The sequence below is a fragment of the Plutella xylostella genome, chromosome 21 (genome assembly GCF_932276165.1).
Source record: "Plutella xylostella chromosome 21, ilPluXylo3.1, whole genome shotgun sequence".
Lineage (NCBI taxonomy): Eukaryota > Metazoa > Arthropoda > Insecta > Lepidoptera > Plutellidae > Plutella > Plutella xylostella.
This window is the reverse complement of record NC_064001.1, coordinates 3881999-3898038: the sequence shown is the minus strand read 5'-3', so window position 1 is coordinate 3898038 and position 16040 is coordinate 3881999. Positions and strand designations below refer to the sequence as shown.

General features: G+C 41.9%; 2 protein-coding genes across 2 annotated transcripts in view; one reads left to right on the top strand and one right to left on the bottom strand.

The window, feature by feature from the left end:
- Positions 1-13627, top strand: part of LOC105390957 (DENN domain-containing protein Crag) — a 37689-nt gene extending 24062 nt beyond the window's left edge. The window contains exons 23-39 of the mRNA XM_048628660.1: positions 211-345; positions 810-916; positions 1111-1222; positions 1410-1521; positions 3056-3238; positions 3890-3967; positions 4520-4597; positions 5023-5246; positions 5606-5730; positions 7357-7536; positions 7929-8019; positions 8298-8453; positions 8757-8885; positions 9166-9294; positions 10561-10717; positions 11035-11151; positions 11736-13627. Of these exons, the coding sequence (XP_048484617.1) occupies positions 211-345; positions 810-916; positions 1111-1222; positions 1410-1521; positions 3056-3238; positions 3890-3967; positions 4520-4597; positions 5023-5246; positions 5606-5730; positions 7357-7536; positions 7929-8019; positions 8298-8453; positions 8757-8885; positions 9166-9294; positions 10561-10717; positions 11035-11151; positions 11736-11925 (2303 nt within the window). The 3' untranslated portion in view covers positions 11926-13627. The remainder of the gene's footprint in view (positions 1-210; positions 346-809; positions 917-1110; positions 1223-1409; positions 1522-3055; positions 3239-3889; positions 3968-4519; positions 4598-5022; positions 5247-5605; positions 5731-7356; positions 7537-7928; positions 8020-8297; positions 8454-8756; positions 8886-9165; positions 9295-10560; positions 10718-11034; positions 11152-11735) is intronic.
- A 529-nt stretch (positions 13628-14156) lies between these two features.
- Positions 14157-15723, bottom strand: LOC105390941. The gene is made up of 3 exons (XM_011562319.3): positions 15408-15723; positions 15017-15235; positions 14157-14895 (listed from the first exon to the last, which is right to left on the bottom strand). Exons 1-3 carry the CDS (start codon positions 15615-15617, stop codon positions 14203-14205), a joined length of 1122 nt encoding a protein of 373 aa, XP_011560621.3. The 5' UTR covers positions 15618-15723; the 3' UTR covers positions 14157-14202.
- Between the last annotated feature and the right edge of the window lie 317 nt (positions 15724-16040).

The following is a 16040-nucleotide window of genomic DNA, read 5'->3' as shown; positions in this document are numbered from 1 at the left end:
ATGTGGATACCGTAATTTTTTAATGTCTTCCTTTCCTATGGGAAAGCTATGGCTTTTAGGGCCTGTAAATAGCAGCGAGTACACGTTACTCATATAGAACACATGCGTGCGAAGGTTTTTGCAAGCCAAATTGTGTGTTCAAAACGTAAAGTAAAAGGAAGCTCTCTCAAGAAAACATACTTCATAATGATGATGAATTCTGTTGTACAGGCAACTGGGCAGAGCACGAGGCCAACTCCAACGCTTTCGACGTGTTCTGTCGCCGCGACGGCAACATCGTGCGGCGCACGGACGCACGGCCCAGCGCGCCGCGCCTCGCCACCGCCGCCGGGATACTCATATCCGGTAACTATAGCGTCATCATCATCATCATCAGCAGTGTTCTGTCGCCTTTATCTCTGTCGGTAACTACACTTTTTGAACACCCTTGTATAGCCCCATATACTATACTAGGGCTAGGCCTAAAACCCTTCCTTCATTGGAAGGAGACCCGTGCCCCAGCAGTAAGGGCGTGATAGTTCGTTATGTGATGATATAGCCCCATCACCTACAGGCAGCATCCGCCGAAAATCTTTCACAATAATGGTGGGCGTCCCTGTTTGCCGGTACGTGGTCTGTACTATATAGAGAAGTCGTCTATCCAATCGGTTTTTCTTACTGCTACTTGAGCTTGTAGATTCTAATTTTTTATCTCGAATGAGTGCTCAACACCGCTCTGAGATCTACTGAAAAACCGCCTAACAGCAACTTAAATAAATATAAACGAAAGGATTATTGGGCAGAAAGTAACCGAGATTCACTTGTTTCAGGTTTACCTTCAAATCCCGACTTATGTGAAGCGACGAGAAGTAGAAGTGATTCTATAGTCACAGAAGAGTCTGTCTCCACCTTAGCACCCATCGTAGAAAAGAGACAAGTACGTATTTACCTCTATGTTTTCTATACATGGTTAGACAACCATCCTTCTTATATGATTTGATATAATACTTACCTCTGGTACCTTACGCCGCCGATACGTAGAAATTAATTCGAGCCTGTTTTATTGATTGAATGAAAAATAAATATTTTCAACCGTTTAGTAGTTATGGATTTTTTTTAACCGTTCCACAGACAATCCACGTCAGCCCGGACAGTCCGTCGGATCTCAGAATACTGACGCGGTCGGAGAGTTTTGCCGGCGACGCGCAAATTGTACAAAACTTACAGAGGCTTTCTTTTGGAAGTAAGTATTTGTAATATACCTTTTAACTGCTTCGGTGTAGTTGGGAGATACATACACAGAATTCGTATTTAGTACATATCCTAAATTTAATAGGTACTGCCTTTTGGACAGACTTTCTAAACGAAAGTATAGGTTTTTTGCGATTCTATATACCTACCATATTCTAAACATTTTCTGTATATCATAGGTACGACAAAATCCCGATGTTCAAGGACATTGAGTTTCCCTGAAGATCAGGAGAAAGAAGTTGAACTTTCAGCTGCAGACCAAGATGACGAAGCTAAAGGATCTCCTCTGAAGTAAGTTTTAAATATCATCAGCCTACAATTTTTTTTGTTAATAATGTTTGCAGTACTCACAACTCCCAGTAGACTATTTTTTTATACCTCTTTTCCTGCTTTTTTGTTAAACTTTAATCTTCTTGGCGTCCTATGACCCCCCCGTGGGGCAAAGGGCAGACACAACGGTTCTCCATCTCTGTCTGTCGACGGCAGCGAGCTTCACCTCGGACCACGTCATCTCCGCATCCTGCATCTCCGCATCGATTGAACGGCGCCATGTTTGTTTAGGGCGGCCTCGCTTACGCTTGCCCTGCGGATTCCAGTCAAGAGCCTGTCTTGGAATGTGATTTTGGTCTCTACGCAGGGTATGGCCGATCCAACTCCATTTGCGCCGTTTTATTTGCAAACCAACAGGATCTTCGTGGCATCTCTTCCAGAGGTCTACATTCGATATCGTGTTGGGCCAGAAGATCTTCAGGATCTGTCGGAGGCAGCGGTTGATGAATACTTGAAGCTTCTGTGTTAGGGTCTTCGTAGTCTTCCAGGTTTCGCATCCGTATAGCAGTACAGATTTCACGTTGGTGTTGAATATTTTGAGTTTCACTCTACGAGAGAGGTGTTTTGACTGCCATACGGAGCGTAGACACGCAAATGCGCCTTTAGCCTTGTCGATACGGGAGCTGACATCTAAATCAGTGCCACCATCGCCTGCCACAACGCTACCTAGGTAAGTGAACCGTGATACCATCTCCACTTCTTCGGTTCCTACGAGAATCGCGTTATCTACGTGGTCGCCGGTTCTTAGGTATTTGGTCTTTCCGACATTAATTTTTAGGCCAGCTTTGGCAGACTCCGATTTAAGCACGTCTAGCCTGTTCTGAATGTCAGATTGATGGTTGCTCAAGAGACATAGATCATCCGCATAATCCAGGTCTTGCAGATTACCAACTGGTTCCCATTCTATGCCTTGGTGGACTTGTTCATTGACGCGCAGCATTATCCCATCAAGGACAACGAGGAAAAGCAAAGGTGACAGAAGACAACCTTGTCGCACTCCCGCAGAAACCTCTATTGGATCTGATATGAGGCCATCGTGACAGACTCTACACGAGTAGTTATGGTACATGGCCTTCACCAGATTAATTATTTTGGTGGGGACACCAACTTCTTCCAGGCGGCTCCAGATGGCGGACCAATGCAATGTGTCAAACGCTTTTTCAAAATCGACGAACAGCGCGTGGATTTCATTTTGGAATTCCGAGGCTTGTTCGAGGATAATACGCAGCGTATTGATTTGGTCCGTACATGATCTTCCTGGTCTGAATCCTGCTTGTTCGTTACGGATGAGTGGCTCCACCGCTTTTGAAAGGCGGTCCAAGATAATTTTACTGAGGACTTTTGAGGGGATTGGTAAAAGTGTTATTCCTCTCCAATTGCAGCACTTGCTTAGGTCACCTTTTTTCGGTACTGTTATTAAAAGTCCAGTTCGCCATGTTAAACTTTAATACCTACCAATAAATAACATAAATTTTAAATTTCCCCCCCCAAACAGAATCTCCCCGCGCACGCCAGTCCTCTCCGACGACCCGCTGGGCGCGCTGCGCTCCGCCTCGCCCCCCGCCGCCGCCGCCCCCGCGCCCGCCCCGCCCTCGCCCAAGAAACACACCTATAGTGTGAGCCCCAAGTTGTTCCATCGGAGATCGAGTTTCGATGATGGGCCGGCCGAGACGGAAGGGTATTTAGCTTCCTTTTATAGAGCTTGTTGTATTTCTTACTTAGGTAGACCTATATGAATAGCGACTATGTGATTTAGTGGACCAATGACATCGCTCCGTTGTGATACATTGTCCCCCCGCGGCCGCCGCCCCCGCGCCCGCCCCGCCCTCGCCCAAGAGACACCTATAGTGTCAGCCCGAAGCTGTTCCATCGAAGGTCGAGCTTCGATGATGGGCCGGCCGAGACCGAAGGGTATTTAGCTTCCTTTACTACAGCTTTGTTCGATGGTTTAGTTAGGTAGACATTTATAGAGACCATTCGCACGAACGAAATGTATATCAATTTAGAAAAAGACCTTTATAAAATGGCCACCGTCTTTAGCATCCATGAACGAGTGATATGACAGCATTCATTATCGACAGAGTAGATAGCGCGTCAACGTGAACGGCTGCATTTTTCAGATTCTTGACTACAACAAAGAAGCCTTTCAAAACGAAACAAACTTTCATTATATACCAACCCTTAAACATTGGTACCGCCCACTAACTCTCGAGCCAATCACTACCAACCACGCCTCTTCTCCCGCTCCCACCCCCAGTATCGCTAGCCGTCCATCCCTCTCTAGAATACGATGAGCTCGATGGTTTCCTCGTTGCAGGAAACTCCGCAGAAGCGAGACGGTGCCGGCAGGGACTGTGGGCTCCAGTCTGGCTGGGTGGGGAAGCACCTTCAAGAGTTTGAGCTTTGGGTGAGTGGATAGCGATTAAGATCTGTTTTTTAATCTCAGATACTACTCGATATGTCCAGAATCTGTCCATTTAGTATCTGAGATTAAAAAACAGACCTTAGTTTAGAATTTATTGTATCAGCACCCAATATCGATGCAATGCCATAAGCTTCGAATAATATATATTGATGTTAGTGAGTAGTTTGTGAATATATTTTTGTTGCTGTAGTAGTTTTTAACACTTTTTTATTATTTACTACCAAAAATACTATCAAAATATCAGATCATTGAGAGATTTTTGTAAGCTAAAATTTGGTCAATCATTTCATGGGTGAATCAAACATTATATGGGCCATACTTACTATAATCGACAAAGCAATTTACAAACAATTTTGAGGATATTCGCCATTGGAATGACACATATGGAACCGTTCATGATCATCATCATCATCATCGTCAGAAAATCATTGCACGTTTATAACTTAGAATGTAATCACATTTTTTTACTTTACTTTTTTGTTAACCGCACTTTTAGTTTGACGCCTGTGTTTGCTATGCCTGTTTGTTTTGTAGACGCTACTCGCCCGCACGGCTGTCCTTGCGCAAGGAAAACATGAAACTCGGCAAACAAATGATCGAGACCTATTTCAGGTAAGACCTGTGCATGACTATTTCGGGTTTTATTCATGTTTGCAAGCCTATTGTGCAGTATCAAACATGTATCATTTCATTGAGTAGATACTGCAGTCTTTCTAATAATTTTGTTAGACTTATAATTTCATAGCATATCATTAGACTAGAGTACCTACCTACTAAAAGTCCAAAACGTCTGTTTCTTTAAGTATCCGTATTAGTGTCTTACTGCTAGGCAATGGCCTCCCCATAGCCAAACATGGGAAGACCATTGCCCAAAACGTAGGTGAAGAAATATGCATACATTTATTGTATTGCCTCCGTCATAAATATAATCTAACATAACTAGTCTCAAAATATTTCAGTCATTAATTTTGTTGATATTAATTAATTTATACTGAACTAAGCCGAACTTTAACAATAATCTCCAAAACCCTTTCCAGCCCAACAAGTATAGCAGGCAAGAAATCCAACGAGCTCTTCCAAAGCGGTCTATCGAGTCTCAAATCAGCCGCCAACACTATGGCCAAGAAGTTTGACGACATCAAAGAGGTTATATCTGCCAACTCCACGCCGGTTAAGGGGGCGATAGGCAACGCCACTAGCGCTATAAGCAGTTTCATGACGGAAGACGATTCTACTGACGCTTCGTCTGATGTTCCTGACGGTGAGATTATAGTTATTGTTAGTAGCTTATTAGTATGTAAGCGCTGAAAGGAAGCGAGCTCTAGAGAAAAGGTTTTCCTGTCATAGCTCCAAGGTCCATAAGAAGCACAAAACCCTTAACCATCATAGTGGAACAGAATTCAGTAGAAGAGTGCCTTATGATTGGTCATATGTTTCTTCGCGATCTAACGCCGCTGCGATACCTACCCGGTCCCTTACGTATTTATTGGCATCTGCATAGCATGGCGAACGTACAGAATTTAACGTCTATCGTTAATTCTAATCGTCAAAGTCACAGCCAATTCATCGTATCACAAAAACTTCACAAAAAAATAAAATTCTCGCTTCATTATTTTCCAGAATGGGCGCCGGGCATGGGCGGGCGGCGCGCGTCGAGCGAAGCTGAGCTAGTGACGACAGTTGAACGAGGCTCGCTGTCCACGCTACTGTCTCATCTACCAGACAACTTGTACCCGCTGCAGACGGTATGGGTGTTTGTTACTTCCAGATATAGTGGCACGAGGCGCCTTTAAGACGTGACAAGAGTTCTCCATCGCGCTCGCTCTTGAGGCTGCGCGATGTGAGTGAGCGCGATGCAAAACTCTTGCCACGTTTTAAATGCGACCTGTACTAGCCCTTCATATATACTAGCCCTAGGAGTGGGCGCCAGGCATGGGCGGGCGGCGCGCATCGAGCGAGGCGGAGCTAGTGACCACCGTGGAGCGAGGCTCGCTGTCCACGCTGCTGTCTCATCTACCAGACAACTTGTACCCGCTGCAGACGGTATGGGTGTTTGAAATGTCATGTAAATTTTATTACGGCGAACGCGGGAATGTACATACTGCCGGTGAGAAAGTTGTTACTTCCAGGCCATGTAGCACAGGGCGCTATTAAGACTTGACAAAAGTTGTCCATCGCGCTCGCTCTTGAGGCTGCGCGATGTGAGTGAGTGCGATGCAAAACTCTTGCCACGTCTTAAATGCGACCTGTACTAGCCCTTCAGTGTGGGCGCCCGGTATGGGCGGGCGGCGCGCGTCGAGCGAGGCGGAGCTAGTGACGACAGTTGAACGAGGCTCGCTGTCCACACTGCTGTCTCATCTACCGGACAACTTGTACCCGCTGCAGACGGTGAGATACTTGTTATTTATGTAAGCATAGTTTACAGCCTAGCAGGTTAGTATGGAAACAGAAATAATTTCATTTTGCCACTCAGTTTATGGTAAAGTTATGTGGCCATGTATTATTGCCATTTGGCCATGCATTAATTTTAATGGTTTAATTTAGAAAAATAAAACGAGGTTTTACTCGTAATAGCTCGTGAGAAATTTATAACCCGTGTATATAAATAATGGGGCATTCCACGGGTAGTGGGAAAATGAGATATTTTTTTATTAATCTAATCAAGATTATTTTATTGTTAATTCAATATTAGATATACATATTTACATGTTCTGTTATTTTTTTTTCTGAAAAAGCAGGAAAGTGTTTTTTTACATACGTTTCATACGTTGTTTTTTTGTTCTGAACATGTGGTACGATTTTTTGGGTCATGTTCATGTCCCACCAGTCACAATTTATTTGGTCTATATTTCTTGCAGAAACAAAGCTTGCTCATAGTTTATAGTTCACGTCTTAATATATTTAATCATTTAATAGCACATTCAAATACATTTTGCTATGTTAAGTATTTGGACTAAAATCTCGTTTGACGGAGCAGAGGTCGGGGCTGAGGTATTTTTGGCTGTCCCACCAGTCACACTCCTTAAACCGTTAATATATCACCAATAAATGTACATGGGTTATTAATTTGGTAATCATTACATTACTTGGTTCATTATCTACTATACAGTATATATTTAATCATATTATTTGATTAAAATAAAAAGTTACAGGTCTAAACAATAGCAATTCTGGAGTAAACAGTCCCACCAGTCACTATGGAATGCCCCTAATATGATAATGGCCACTGCTAAATCACTGGGAGTACGCAAGAGTATACACATGACAGACATCATGATGAGCCTGTCCGCCATTTGCAAATTACTTCTTTATTCGCACGGATAACATCATATCACCTCCTTACTTTCACTAAACAACCTTTCCCCCCGCAGGAAACCATCGACAAAGACGTAGAAGTCCTAGTCTACATATCCTCCTGCTCGCAATGCCACCAGTGCCTGGCTCTACTATACGACGAAGACATAATGGCGGGCTGGGCGGCCGACGACTCCAATCTGAATACTAGATGTACGGCGTGTGGACAGCTGACTGTGCCTGCGTTGAGTGTGCAGGTGAGCTTTAATTATATAGGCATATGGTGTATTTTGCTTTGGTATAACTATAGTGGCGCCATCTAGGTTTCGCGTTACTATACGACGAAGACATCATGGCGGGCTGGGCGGCCGACGATTCCAACCTCAATACTCGGTGTACGGCTTGCGGACAGCGGACTGTGCCTGCGTTGAGTGTGCAGGTGAGCCCTAGTGATGTTGAGATATGGTGGGTTTTGAGTTGGTAGGTTATGAGTGGCGCCATCTAGGTGCTGGAGGTGGAAACATTGAGTGATTGTAAAATATAATGTAGGTGTAGAGCACGAAATCAACTTAATGATACTGGTGACTGACTATGGATTGAAGTCGTATGTATTGTATAATCTGATTTTAATTATTGTATTTTGTTCCAGATACGGAGAAGGGGAAAGCCCCAAGCAGAGACTTTGACTGTGCCTTATTTAAACCCATTGGTGCTTAGAAAAGAGTTTGAATCTATATTAGGTAAGCACTTGTATCAATATAACACACCATATAAAAATCATGAATTCAAAAGAGAAAAATATAAATATTGGTATATTTTTTTTTATATCTATTACAATACATACACAATTTACGTGAAAAGAATTCATTATGTAATCGTAAACACACGACATTATATTAATTATAGCAGACAGACATAAAGGCGTTAAGATAAGGAACATGTAAATTTATCATAAAATCAGCAAAAGGGTTCTAACTCAGCATAATGCTATGATATCAAATTATATATCCCCTCGCAGGTAGAGAAGGCGACTCGTGCCTGTGCGAGCGCGGCTTCGTGGAGTCGCACCCCATCGTGTACTGGAACCTGGTGTGGTTCCTGGAGCGGGGCAACATCGGCAGCCACCTGCCGGGACTGCTGTGTGACGAGTTCAAACCCGATCAAGAGAAACAAGGTACGGTTCACTAGAGTTGACCGAAATAGCGGCTGTTTTTGTGCTGCAACTGCTCTTATAAGAAGAAATAGACGAATGGCGTCACTCCGATTTTGAAGCGCTACCTGATAAAGAAACGAATTTAAAATGGCGGTACAAATTCATTCGCTTTTACGCGCGAACGCTTCGCTTATCTGGCAATCCTTTTGTTATGAGCGCGGCTTTATGCTACTGACAGTCTGAACTATCATACATAGCGTACAAACCGCCATTTTAAATTTCCACTTCTATAGCTGCCCTTAGCGATCCGATAGTGTAGCGTAGAGCGCGGCCTCGTGGAGTCGCACCCCATCGTGTACTGGAACCTGGTGTGGTTCCTGGAGCGAGGCAACATCGGCAGCCACCTGCCGGGACTGCTCTGTGAGGAGTTCAAACCTGATCAAGAGAAACAAGGTACGTAAATAGCGCTGCAACTGCTTTTATAAGGAGGAATGGTCAGAGTACATTAATGCCGGAATAGAGGGATGGCGTCGCTCCGCTTTGAAGCACTGCCTGATAAAGAAACGAATCTAAAATGGCGGTACAAACTCGGAAGCGAGAATTTTTGTTATGAGCGCGGCTTATATGCTGCTGACGGTCTGAACGATCATACATAAGCATAAAAACAAACCACCATTTTACATTTGCACGTCTATATCCGGCCGTAGTGGTCTCACACGATAGTGTAGCGTAGAGCGCGGCCTCTTGGAGTCTCACCCCATCGTGTACTGGAACCTGGTGTGGTTCCTGGAGCGGGGCAACATCGGCAGCCACCTGCCGGGACTGCTGTGTGAGGAGTTCAGACCCGATCAAGAGAAACAAGGTAAAAACTACTCAAATTCATCAAAATTATAATATAAAAAAAGTTTTGACAACTACAAATATGCCAGACAGATATAACTGGCAGAGACCGACCGCCATTTTACATTTGAACTTCATAAATGCGGCTGTCCCTCATGGTGCTAGAAACCCGTCTACATATAGCTAGCTGTAGTGGTCTTTAGCATCCGATAGTGTACTGGCACCTGGTGTGGTTCCTGGAGCGAGGCAACATCGGCAGCCACCTGCCGGGACTGCTGTGTGAGGAGTTCAAACCCGATCAAGAGAAACAAGGTAAAAACTAGAGATGCCACGAATATTCGGCAACTATTCGGTATTCGGCCTATTCGGCCAGTTTTTTCAGTATTCGGTATTCGGCCGAATAGTGCGTACTATTCGGGCCGAATACCGAATAGTAAATGACTTGTTATTTTAATCAAAATTGTGTATTTATTTCCAAATTACAACATTTTAGTACTTAAAATTAATCAGTAGTAAGTTGTGCTGGATCAAAACGAGCATTTCAGCATTTTTTGGTAGCCCACGATTGCGCTTTTCATTGTAACCATCCTCAGAAAATAACTCTCACTATAAACGCTACTTCCAGGTGAAGAAAGATAAGTTTTTGCAAATTTCAAAAGGTTCGGGTATTGTTTTTTGTTTGCTGACCACCACTTGTAAGGATCGGCCATCCGATCTAGGCGAACTATTATTAAATAAAAATTCAACTCGTTTGCCACAGTATTCTGCCTCCAAATAATTAGCATTTCTCATATAATCTGTAGCGACTTCTTCAAAGCAGTTCCAGGAACAAAAAAAAAGTTGTAGCGCCGAATATTCGGCGGCCGAATATTCGGCGCTTCGGCCGGCAGCGTCGCCGAATATTCGGTATTCGGCCAATTCACTATTCGTGGCAACACTAGTAAAAACTGTTTAGAAGTGAAGATCGCCTCTATAGGTAGCATTTGACAAGACGATGCCGCTGCTCGGCATCGCTGGAATGCTTCATGCCATAAAGGGATGTCATATAGGTTTCAGGCCGTGTCCACATAACCAGCGGGAGGTGCGGGCGCGTCTTGATCAAACTCAAAGATTGGTATCAAGCTGTTCACGACGCCAGTGGCGCGGGCGGCGGAGTTTTTGTACGATAACCGCGCTTACCGCCCGCTGGCGTCGTGGACGCGTCTATGGTACCGTAACTCTCAATCTGTTGGGCCTATTTCTTTTTTTTTTAAGTATTTAATACTTATCTGTATGTTTTTGATTGCAGACTGCCAGGTGGTGTGCTCGTGGGACTGGAGCCGGCTGCACGCGGAGGCCGGGCCGGCGCTCTACACCGTCTGGCGCGAGTGGAGGCGCGACCACACGCGCTCGCGAGCACTGCGCGCACTGCTGCTCACCGAGCAGGGCGCTCGCGCCTCGCACTCGTATGTATATTGTATATAGCACACACTACACCTGTATCCCTTCTACTAATATTATAAATGCGAATGTTTGTGAGTATGTTTGTTTGTTCTTCACGTCACAACGGCTGAACATATTTTAGCGAAATTTGGTATGGAGATAGGCTATCTTAAATACCTGACCCCCTACTAGGCTACTTTTTTTATCACGGTATTCCCACAGGATTTTTTTTTAAGGTGAAGCGAAGCTCGCAGGAATAGCTATTATGAACTATATCCCACTGATTCAAGCGTGAAACCAAAGTAAATAGAACTAACCAAACCCTCTCATTTCCCTCCAGCGTGGTGCAAGCAGTACTGGACGGGCTCCGCGGCAACAACCTGGCGGAGGCGCTGCGCAAGCTGGCCGCGTGGCGCGAGACCACGTCCGACAACATGCGCTACCACTCCTACTACAGGTATTACTACCTACATCATCACCAGCCTAATATATCCCATTCCACGGGAAAGTCATCTGACAGAACCCTTATTACATTCGAATAAGGGTAGTTTTTGTTTGTATCAGATGTCATTCCACGTGGAATGGGATATTGGTATCGCATCGCAAAAACGTCTCCCTCCAACTTGCAGGCGTTCCATAAGAGAAAGCGTGACGTCGCGCGTGTTGCGAGATCGCATCGCGCCAATTCGCAGTTTTACACAGTACGGGCCCTATAGCAGTTCACTGCTGGACTTAGGTCTCTACTAAAGCGCGCCATTGGATACAGATCGCAATCTGTAGCATTTCGCATTAAATCATGACCAGTCACCTAAGTCGTCACTCCACCTAGCCATAGCCGAACGGCGTCCTACACTACGTTTGCCTACCACCGTGTTCTGGAGTGGAGAGTGGAATCTCCATAACACATTTACCCCATCGGCTTTCGGTTCTTCGACGTAAATACAAATCGGCTATGCTTCATTCCTTCACTGCCTACCTACCCTAACGTAACGTAATATATCTGCAATGTGATACTAATGCAAACAAACCATTTCTTCACAGGGACATACTATTCCTGGCATTAGCAGCCCTCGGTGAAGCAAACATAGACCTTATGAACCTTCAAAGAGAGTACACTCGAGCGCTAGAACAGTTTGGCGGCGAGATCCGACCGCAGGACCGCCCGCCCTCCGCCGCCGCCGTCTGTTGCCGACATTACTTCAAGCGACTCAGACTCATTGTCGACGACTGATGCAGCAACCCACTTATGACGTAAGACTAAGGTCCAAATCGCAATAAGGCTTGTTAGATGCACTGCCCGTCAAAGCAATATTGGTGTTACACGTTTTCGTTCCGTCTTTTGTCACAATCGATTTATAGGACTCGAAATTTAAAAAGCGAGGTAGGTAGGTTATTTTTGGTTGTTGTGAATTTTCTAGATCAGTTGTGTTATGAGTTATGTTGACGATGCCAATTGGTTGAAAATATTGGTTGTTTATTGTTGTTAAATATATATTACTTAAATTGACCTAAGTAATAGTACATTAGAGTTTCAGTGTATTTTTAAAAATGTATCTATTAAATTCAAGTAAAAACCTATACATACACTGTATATCTAACAAAAATCGAATTGTAAGTTGATATAGGCGACCATTTACCAGCAATGAACGTCCCAACATACAGGTCAGTGATTTTTAACAAAAATATTTATAAAACTGTCCATTTACGCTTGATATTCATAAGCGATTCCAATCCATAATCTGAACTCTGAACCCTCTGAATTAGAATTTCGGATTGAGATATTTAACACATTTCCAGATTAGAAATGTGCCCCCGTCCAATATTAATTGGGATCAAAAATGCAAAAAAATATGCAATATATGGAAACTAATTCATCTGAAAGTTACAAGTTTAGAACTTTGTACAAAAGCAACGCCGTTGCATACATTCACTTTTTCATAAATTATTTATTCACTGTGAACATTGATAAGAGCTTGAACTACTCATAAAAGCAAGGCCTACATAAAAACCCTTACTAAAATTGTATTTAAGTTTGTAAGTAATAAATACATTTCGGCATATCTATTAATTTAAGAGCGGGTGCTAAGAGCTATGGATTGTCCCCAAATTGTACGATGTAGGACTGTAGTTATATGTTTATGAGAGTCGGTGATCAAAACGAAAATAAAATTATTCTTGGCAGAACTAAAGCAGATAGTTAAAACAACTGTACATTCAATATTGTTGTATATTAAACTTATATTAGTAAGTAAGGCTGTGTAATGGCGGATAAACACAGTGTTTTAGATTGTTGTGTGATGCGATACATAGTATAATTATATTATTATGGTTTTAATTCGTAAACGAATGTATAACCAGCCGTAAGTTTGTAAGTATATAGGTATTGTGTAATATTCCGTGTGTTCAGAGTCACATTATTTGCATGTCTTCAGAATCAAGTCATATCTAAACAACACTGTTTTATATGTTACTACTTACACTACTCATACAGCTTAGAACATTTATGACCAATAATTCGGTCACTGTGTAATAGTTATACAACTTTTAAAGCTGAGCAAGCAGAAACCGATTTCAATTTATTTGAACTATTACATGTAAATTATATCATATAAACATAACCATACATTGGACATATAGTGATTTCCATAGGAAAGCAATTAGAAATAATTTATTCAAAGAATATAAGGTTATAAGACAAGAAGTAAGTAATGTGACTGCCAAAATTTCTAAGTATTCATAGTTGTACTGTATTATATTATGATGAAATCATATACTTTTCATTATTCTGTAATCCGGTTGGGTTTTAAGAAAGGAAAGAAGTACTATTATGTTCTTGGTTATGGCATATTATATCTTATACACTATATGCAATAAAATAGAACGAATCATTATGATGAATTGAGTTATTTATATATTTTGAATAAATGTTTAACTTGCAACTTGAAAGTATGTGGATTTGCTAGTTAGTCGTAATCTTGTTATATTGTTATTTTTTGGACGATGGAACAGAGGCTTCAATGAACTAAATATTGCTGTAACTGTTCCAATTAAATAGAAATACACTTATTTTATTTTAGTTACAGATGTTAACTTTAAGCTTATTTTTATTTGCCACTCGTGATCACATCGTAATGAGCCATATTTTATGTTCCCAAGTGTACAAGGTGATAGTCACTGAAATGTATTTTTGTAATGAGCTTATTATAAAGAATAATTTGTTAAGGTTTGAAATCACCATGTTATTTTGAATTCCATTCTGTAAGAAGAAAAATTACATGCCATGGTATGATAGGTTGGATAGTGTGATGTAATCTATGTTATCATATCATTGCGTGTGAACTATCAACCATCTATCTAATCAAAATATATTATGTAAGTAACAGGTTTTGTTATTCAGATATTCACTTATCATGTCCCACATGAGACAAATTTAAATGCATATAATTTTATATAAAAACAACATTAGCTTCAATACTTGTTTTATTTCATAATTAAGGCTTTTCTACAATTAATTAGTATTGTTACTGGTCATACCAATGACTCTGTAAAGGAACCTCCCATCATCATCATAATAGCAATCATTCACTTTATATGTGGCCCCTTTCTTGTAAGCCTTCTTTGGGATTCTAATTCTTTCAGGGTAACTGGCTACTGCCACTATTTTCTCTTCCTCCTTGTAATTAGTTACAGCTTTCTCTTCAGCATCTTCCAGTTCAATTGGATAATTTGTTTCTGGACTATTTGATGAGGAAACTGAACTATTCATAGTATTAACAATTAGTTGATCTGGGACATCTACTGATTTACCTTGCTCTAATCTAGTTTTTATTTTATTTGTAAGTTCATCTAAAGTTGTTCTTTTCTTATTTATAAATTTACTTTGTGAATGTTGTTCCTTGCTATGTTTCAAGTCTTCATCAAATGGTTCATTTCTATCACCATTAGAATTATCTTTTGCTGCACATCTGTCTACTATTTTCTGAAACTCTCCTATTGGTTGTTCGGGTGTCAGATCAACTTTTAAAGATTTCTTATCTAATGGAGGTATGGAGCGATCTGAGAATTTCAAGAAGTGTTGCCGGACTTGTTCTGGAATATCAAGGGTACCCTCTTTTAACTCCCTCCAGTTTCTTAGAGCTGATGCATCATGTCTGGCAATGCGAGATTCTGAAGCTGGTTTCCATGGGTACTTCAGTAGTTTCTGAAATACAACAAACATTTATACATCAATATGTACAAATTAAATACACAATATTAAAAAAATAGTATTAATTAGTTATTTTATGATCTTTCTGTAGTAATTATCAGTATGTAGATTTTACCTTAACAACAGGCGCAGTGACAGGGAAGCTCTCTGCAATGCGGTCCGGAGTCCACTCCTCGGGATTCTCAGAATTCAGCAGCCGGATCTGTTCCTTCTCACTCCATGTAAGTAAGTTGGGCATGTGCTCCTTGAAGTATTTCTCTTTCACCACTTGATGCCGGAGTATGTGTTTTCCTATCAGAGTCTCATTGAGATGTTCACTGTATGCATCACCAGACTGGAAAAGCATGAAATGAATAATGAATGTTAATTCTAGATTTGTCATAAATATAATATACAGATGTTATTAATTACTACACGACGGTATTCAAACAATAATTGGTCTGATTCTGAGCTGGTAGCTATTAAATTTGTAAGACAGTATCATAAAGTGAAAATGCACCACTTACAGCAAACATGTTGCTTTCGGACTGCTCAACGAATTCTTCGACGTCGTCATCTTCAATCTTCACTCCTTCTTTCTGGAAAGCTTTGAGTCTGCTATTGAGGCCAGGGTTGGTGCCAACAGGAGGGCCGCTCGGCCCTAACCTCCCTCGCAAACTACGGACTATAACCTTATCACATACTTTATAAACACGTCTCAAGCTAATGGCGAACATTTTAATAGCATCGGGATCAAATATTTACTGGATACCGCTTGAATTTTTATTAGATTTAGATGTAGAAATGAGGGAATTTGGTATCTTTTCCATTCATATCACACAATCACAACAACTTTGACAACTGATGACAAGTGACAGTTCGTAACAGAACAGAATGACATTGACAGCTGGTGACTAGTTGACGTTTATCGTGCTGCGTTCAATAATGCGAAGCCAATGCGAAGCGCGCGAGAACGTTATTATTCTGGGGCGTTCATTATTTCCAGGCCAAATGCTGTAAAGATTTAACTGAAGATTGGAGAGGATGATGAGAATTCATATTGTAATATACTTTCTTATCCACCAACGTAGAGGATCCCACGGTGTCCCATCACTGCGGCTGCGAGGCCACGGGATCTCCTACGGGACATGCGGTGGCAG

What these genes read in the sequence shown, in the direction of transcription:
- LOC105390941 (XM_011562319.3), bottom strand. Translation starts at nt 15,617, where the DNA reads ATGTTCGCCATTAGCTTGAGACGTGTTTATAAAGTATGTGATAAGGTT. An exon ending in CCGAAAGCAACATGTTTGCT is followed by an intron (nt 15,236 to 15,407) that starts GTAAGTGGTGCA and finishes ATGCTTTTCCAG; the next exon opens with TCTGGTGATGCATACAGTGA. An exon ending in TCACTGCGCCTGTTGTTAAG is followed by an intron (nt 14,896 to 15,016) that starts GTAAAATCTACA and finishes GTTGTATTTCAG; the next exon opens with AAACTACTGAAGTACCCATG.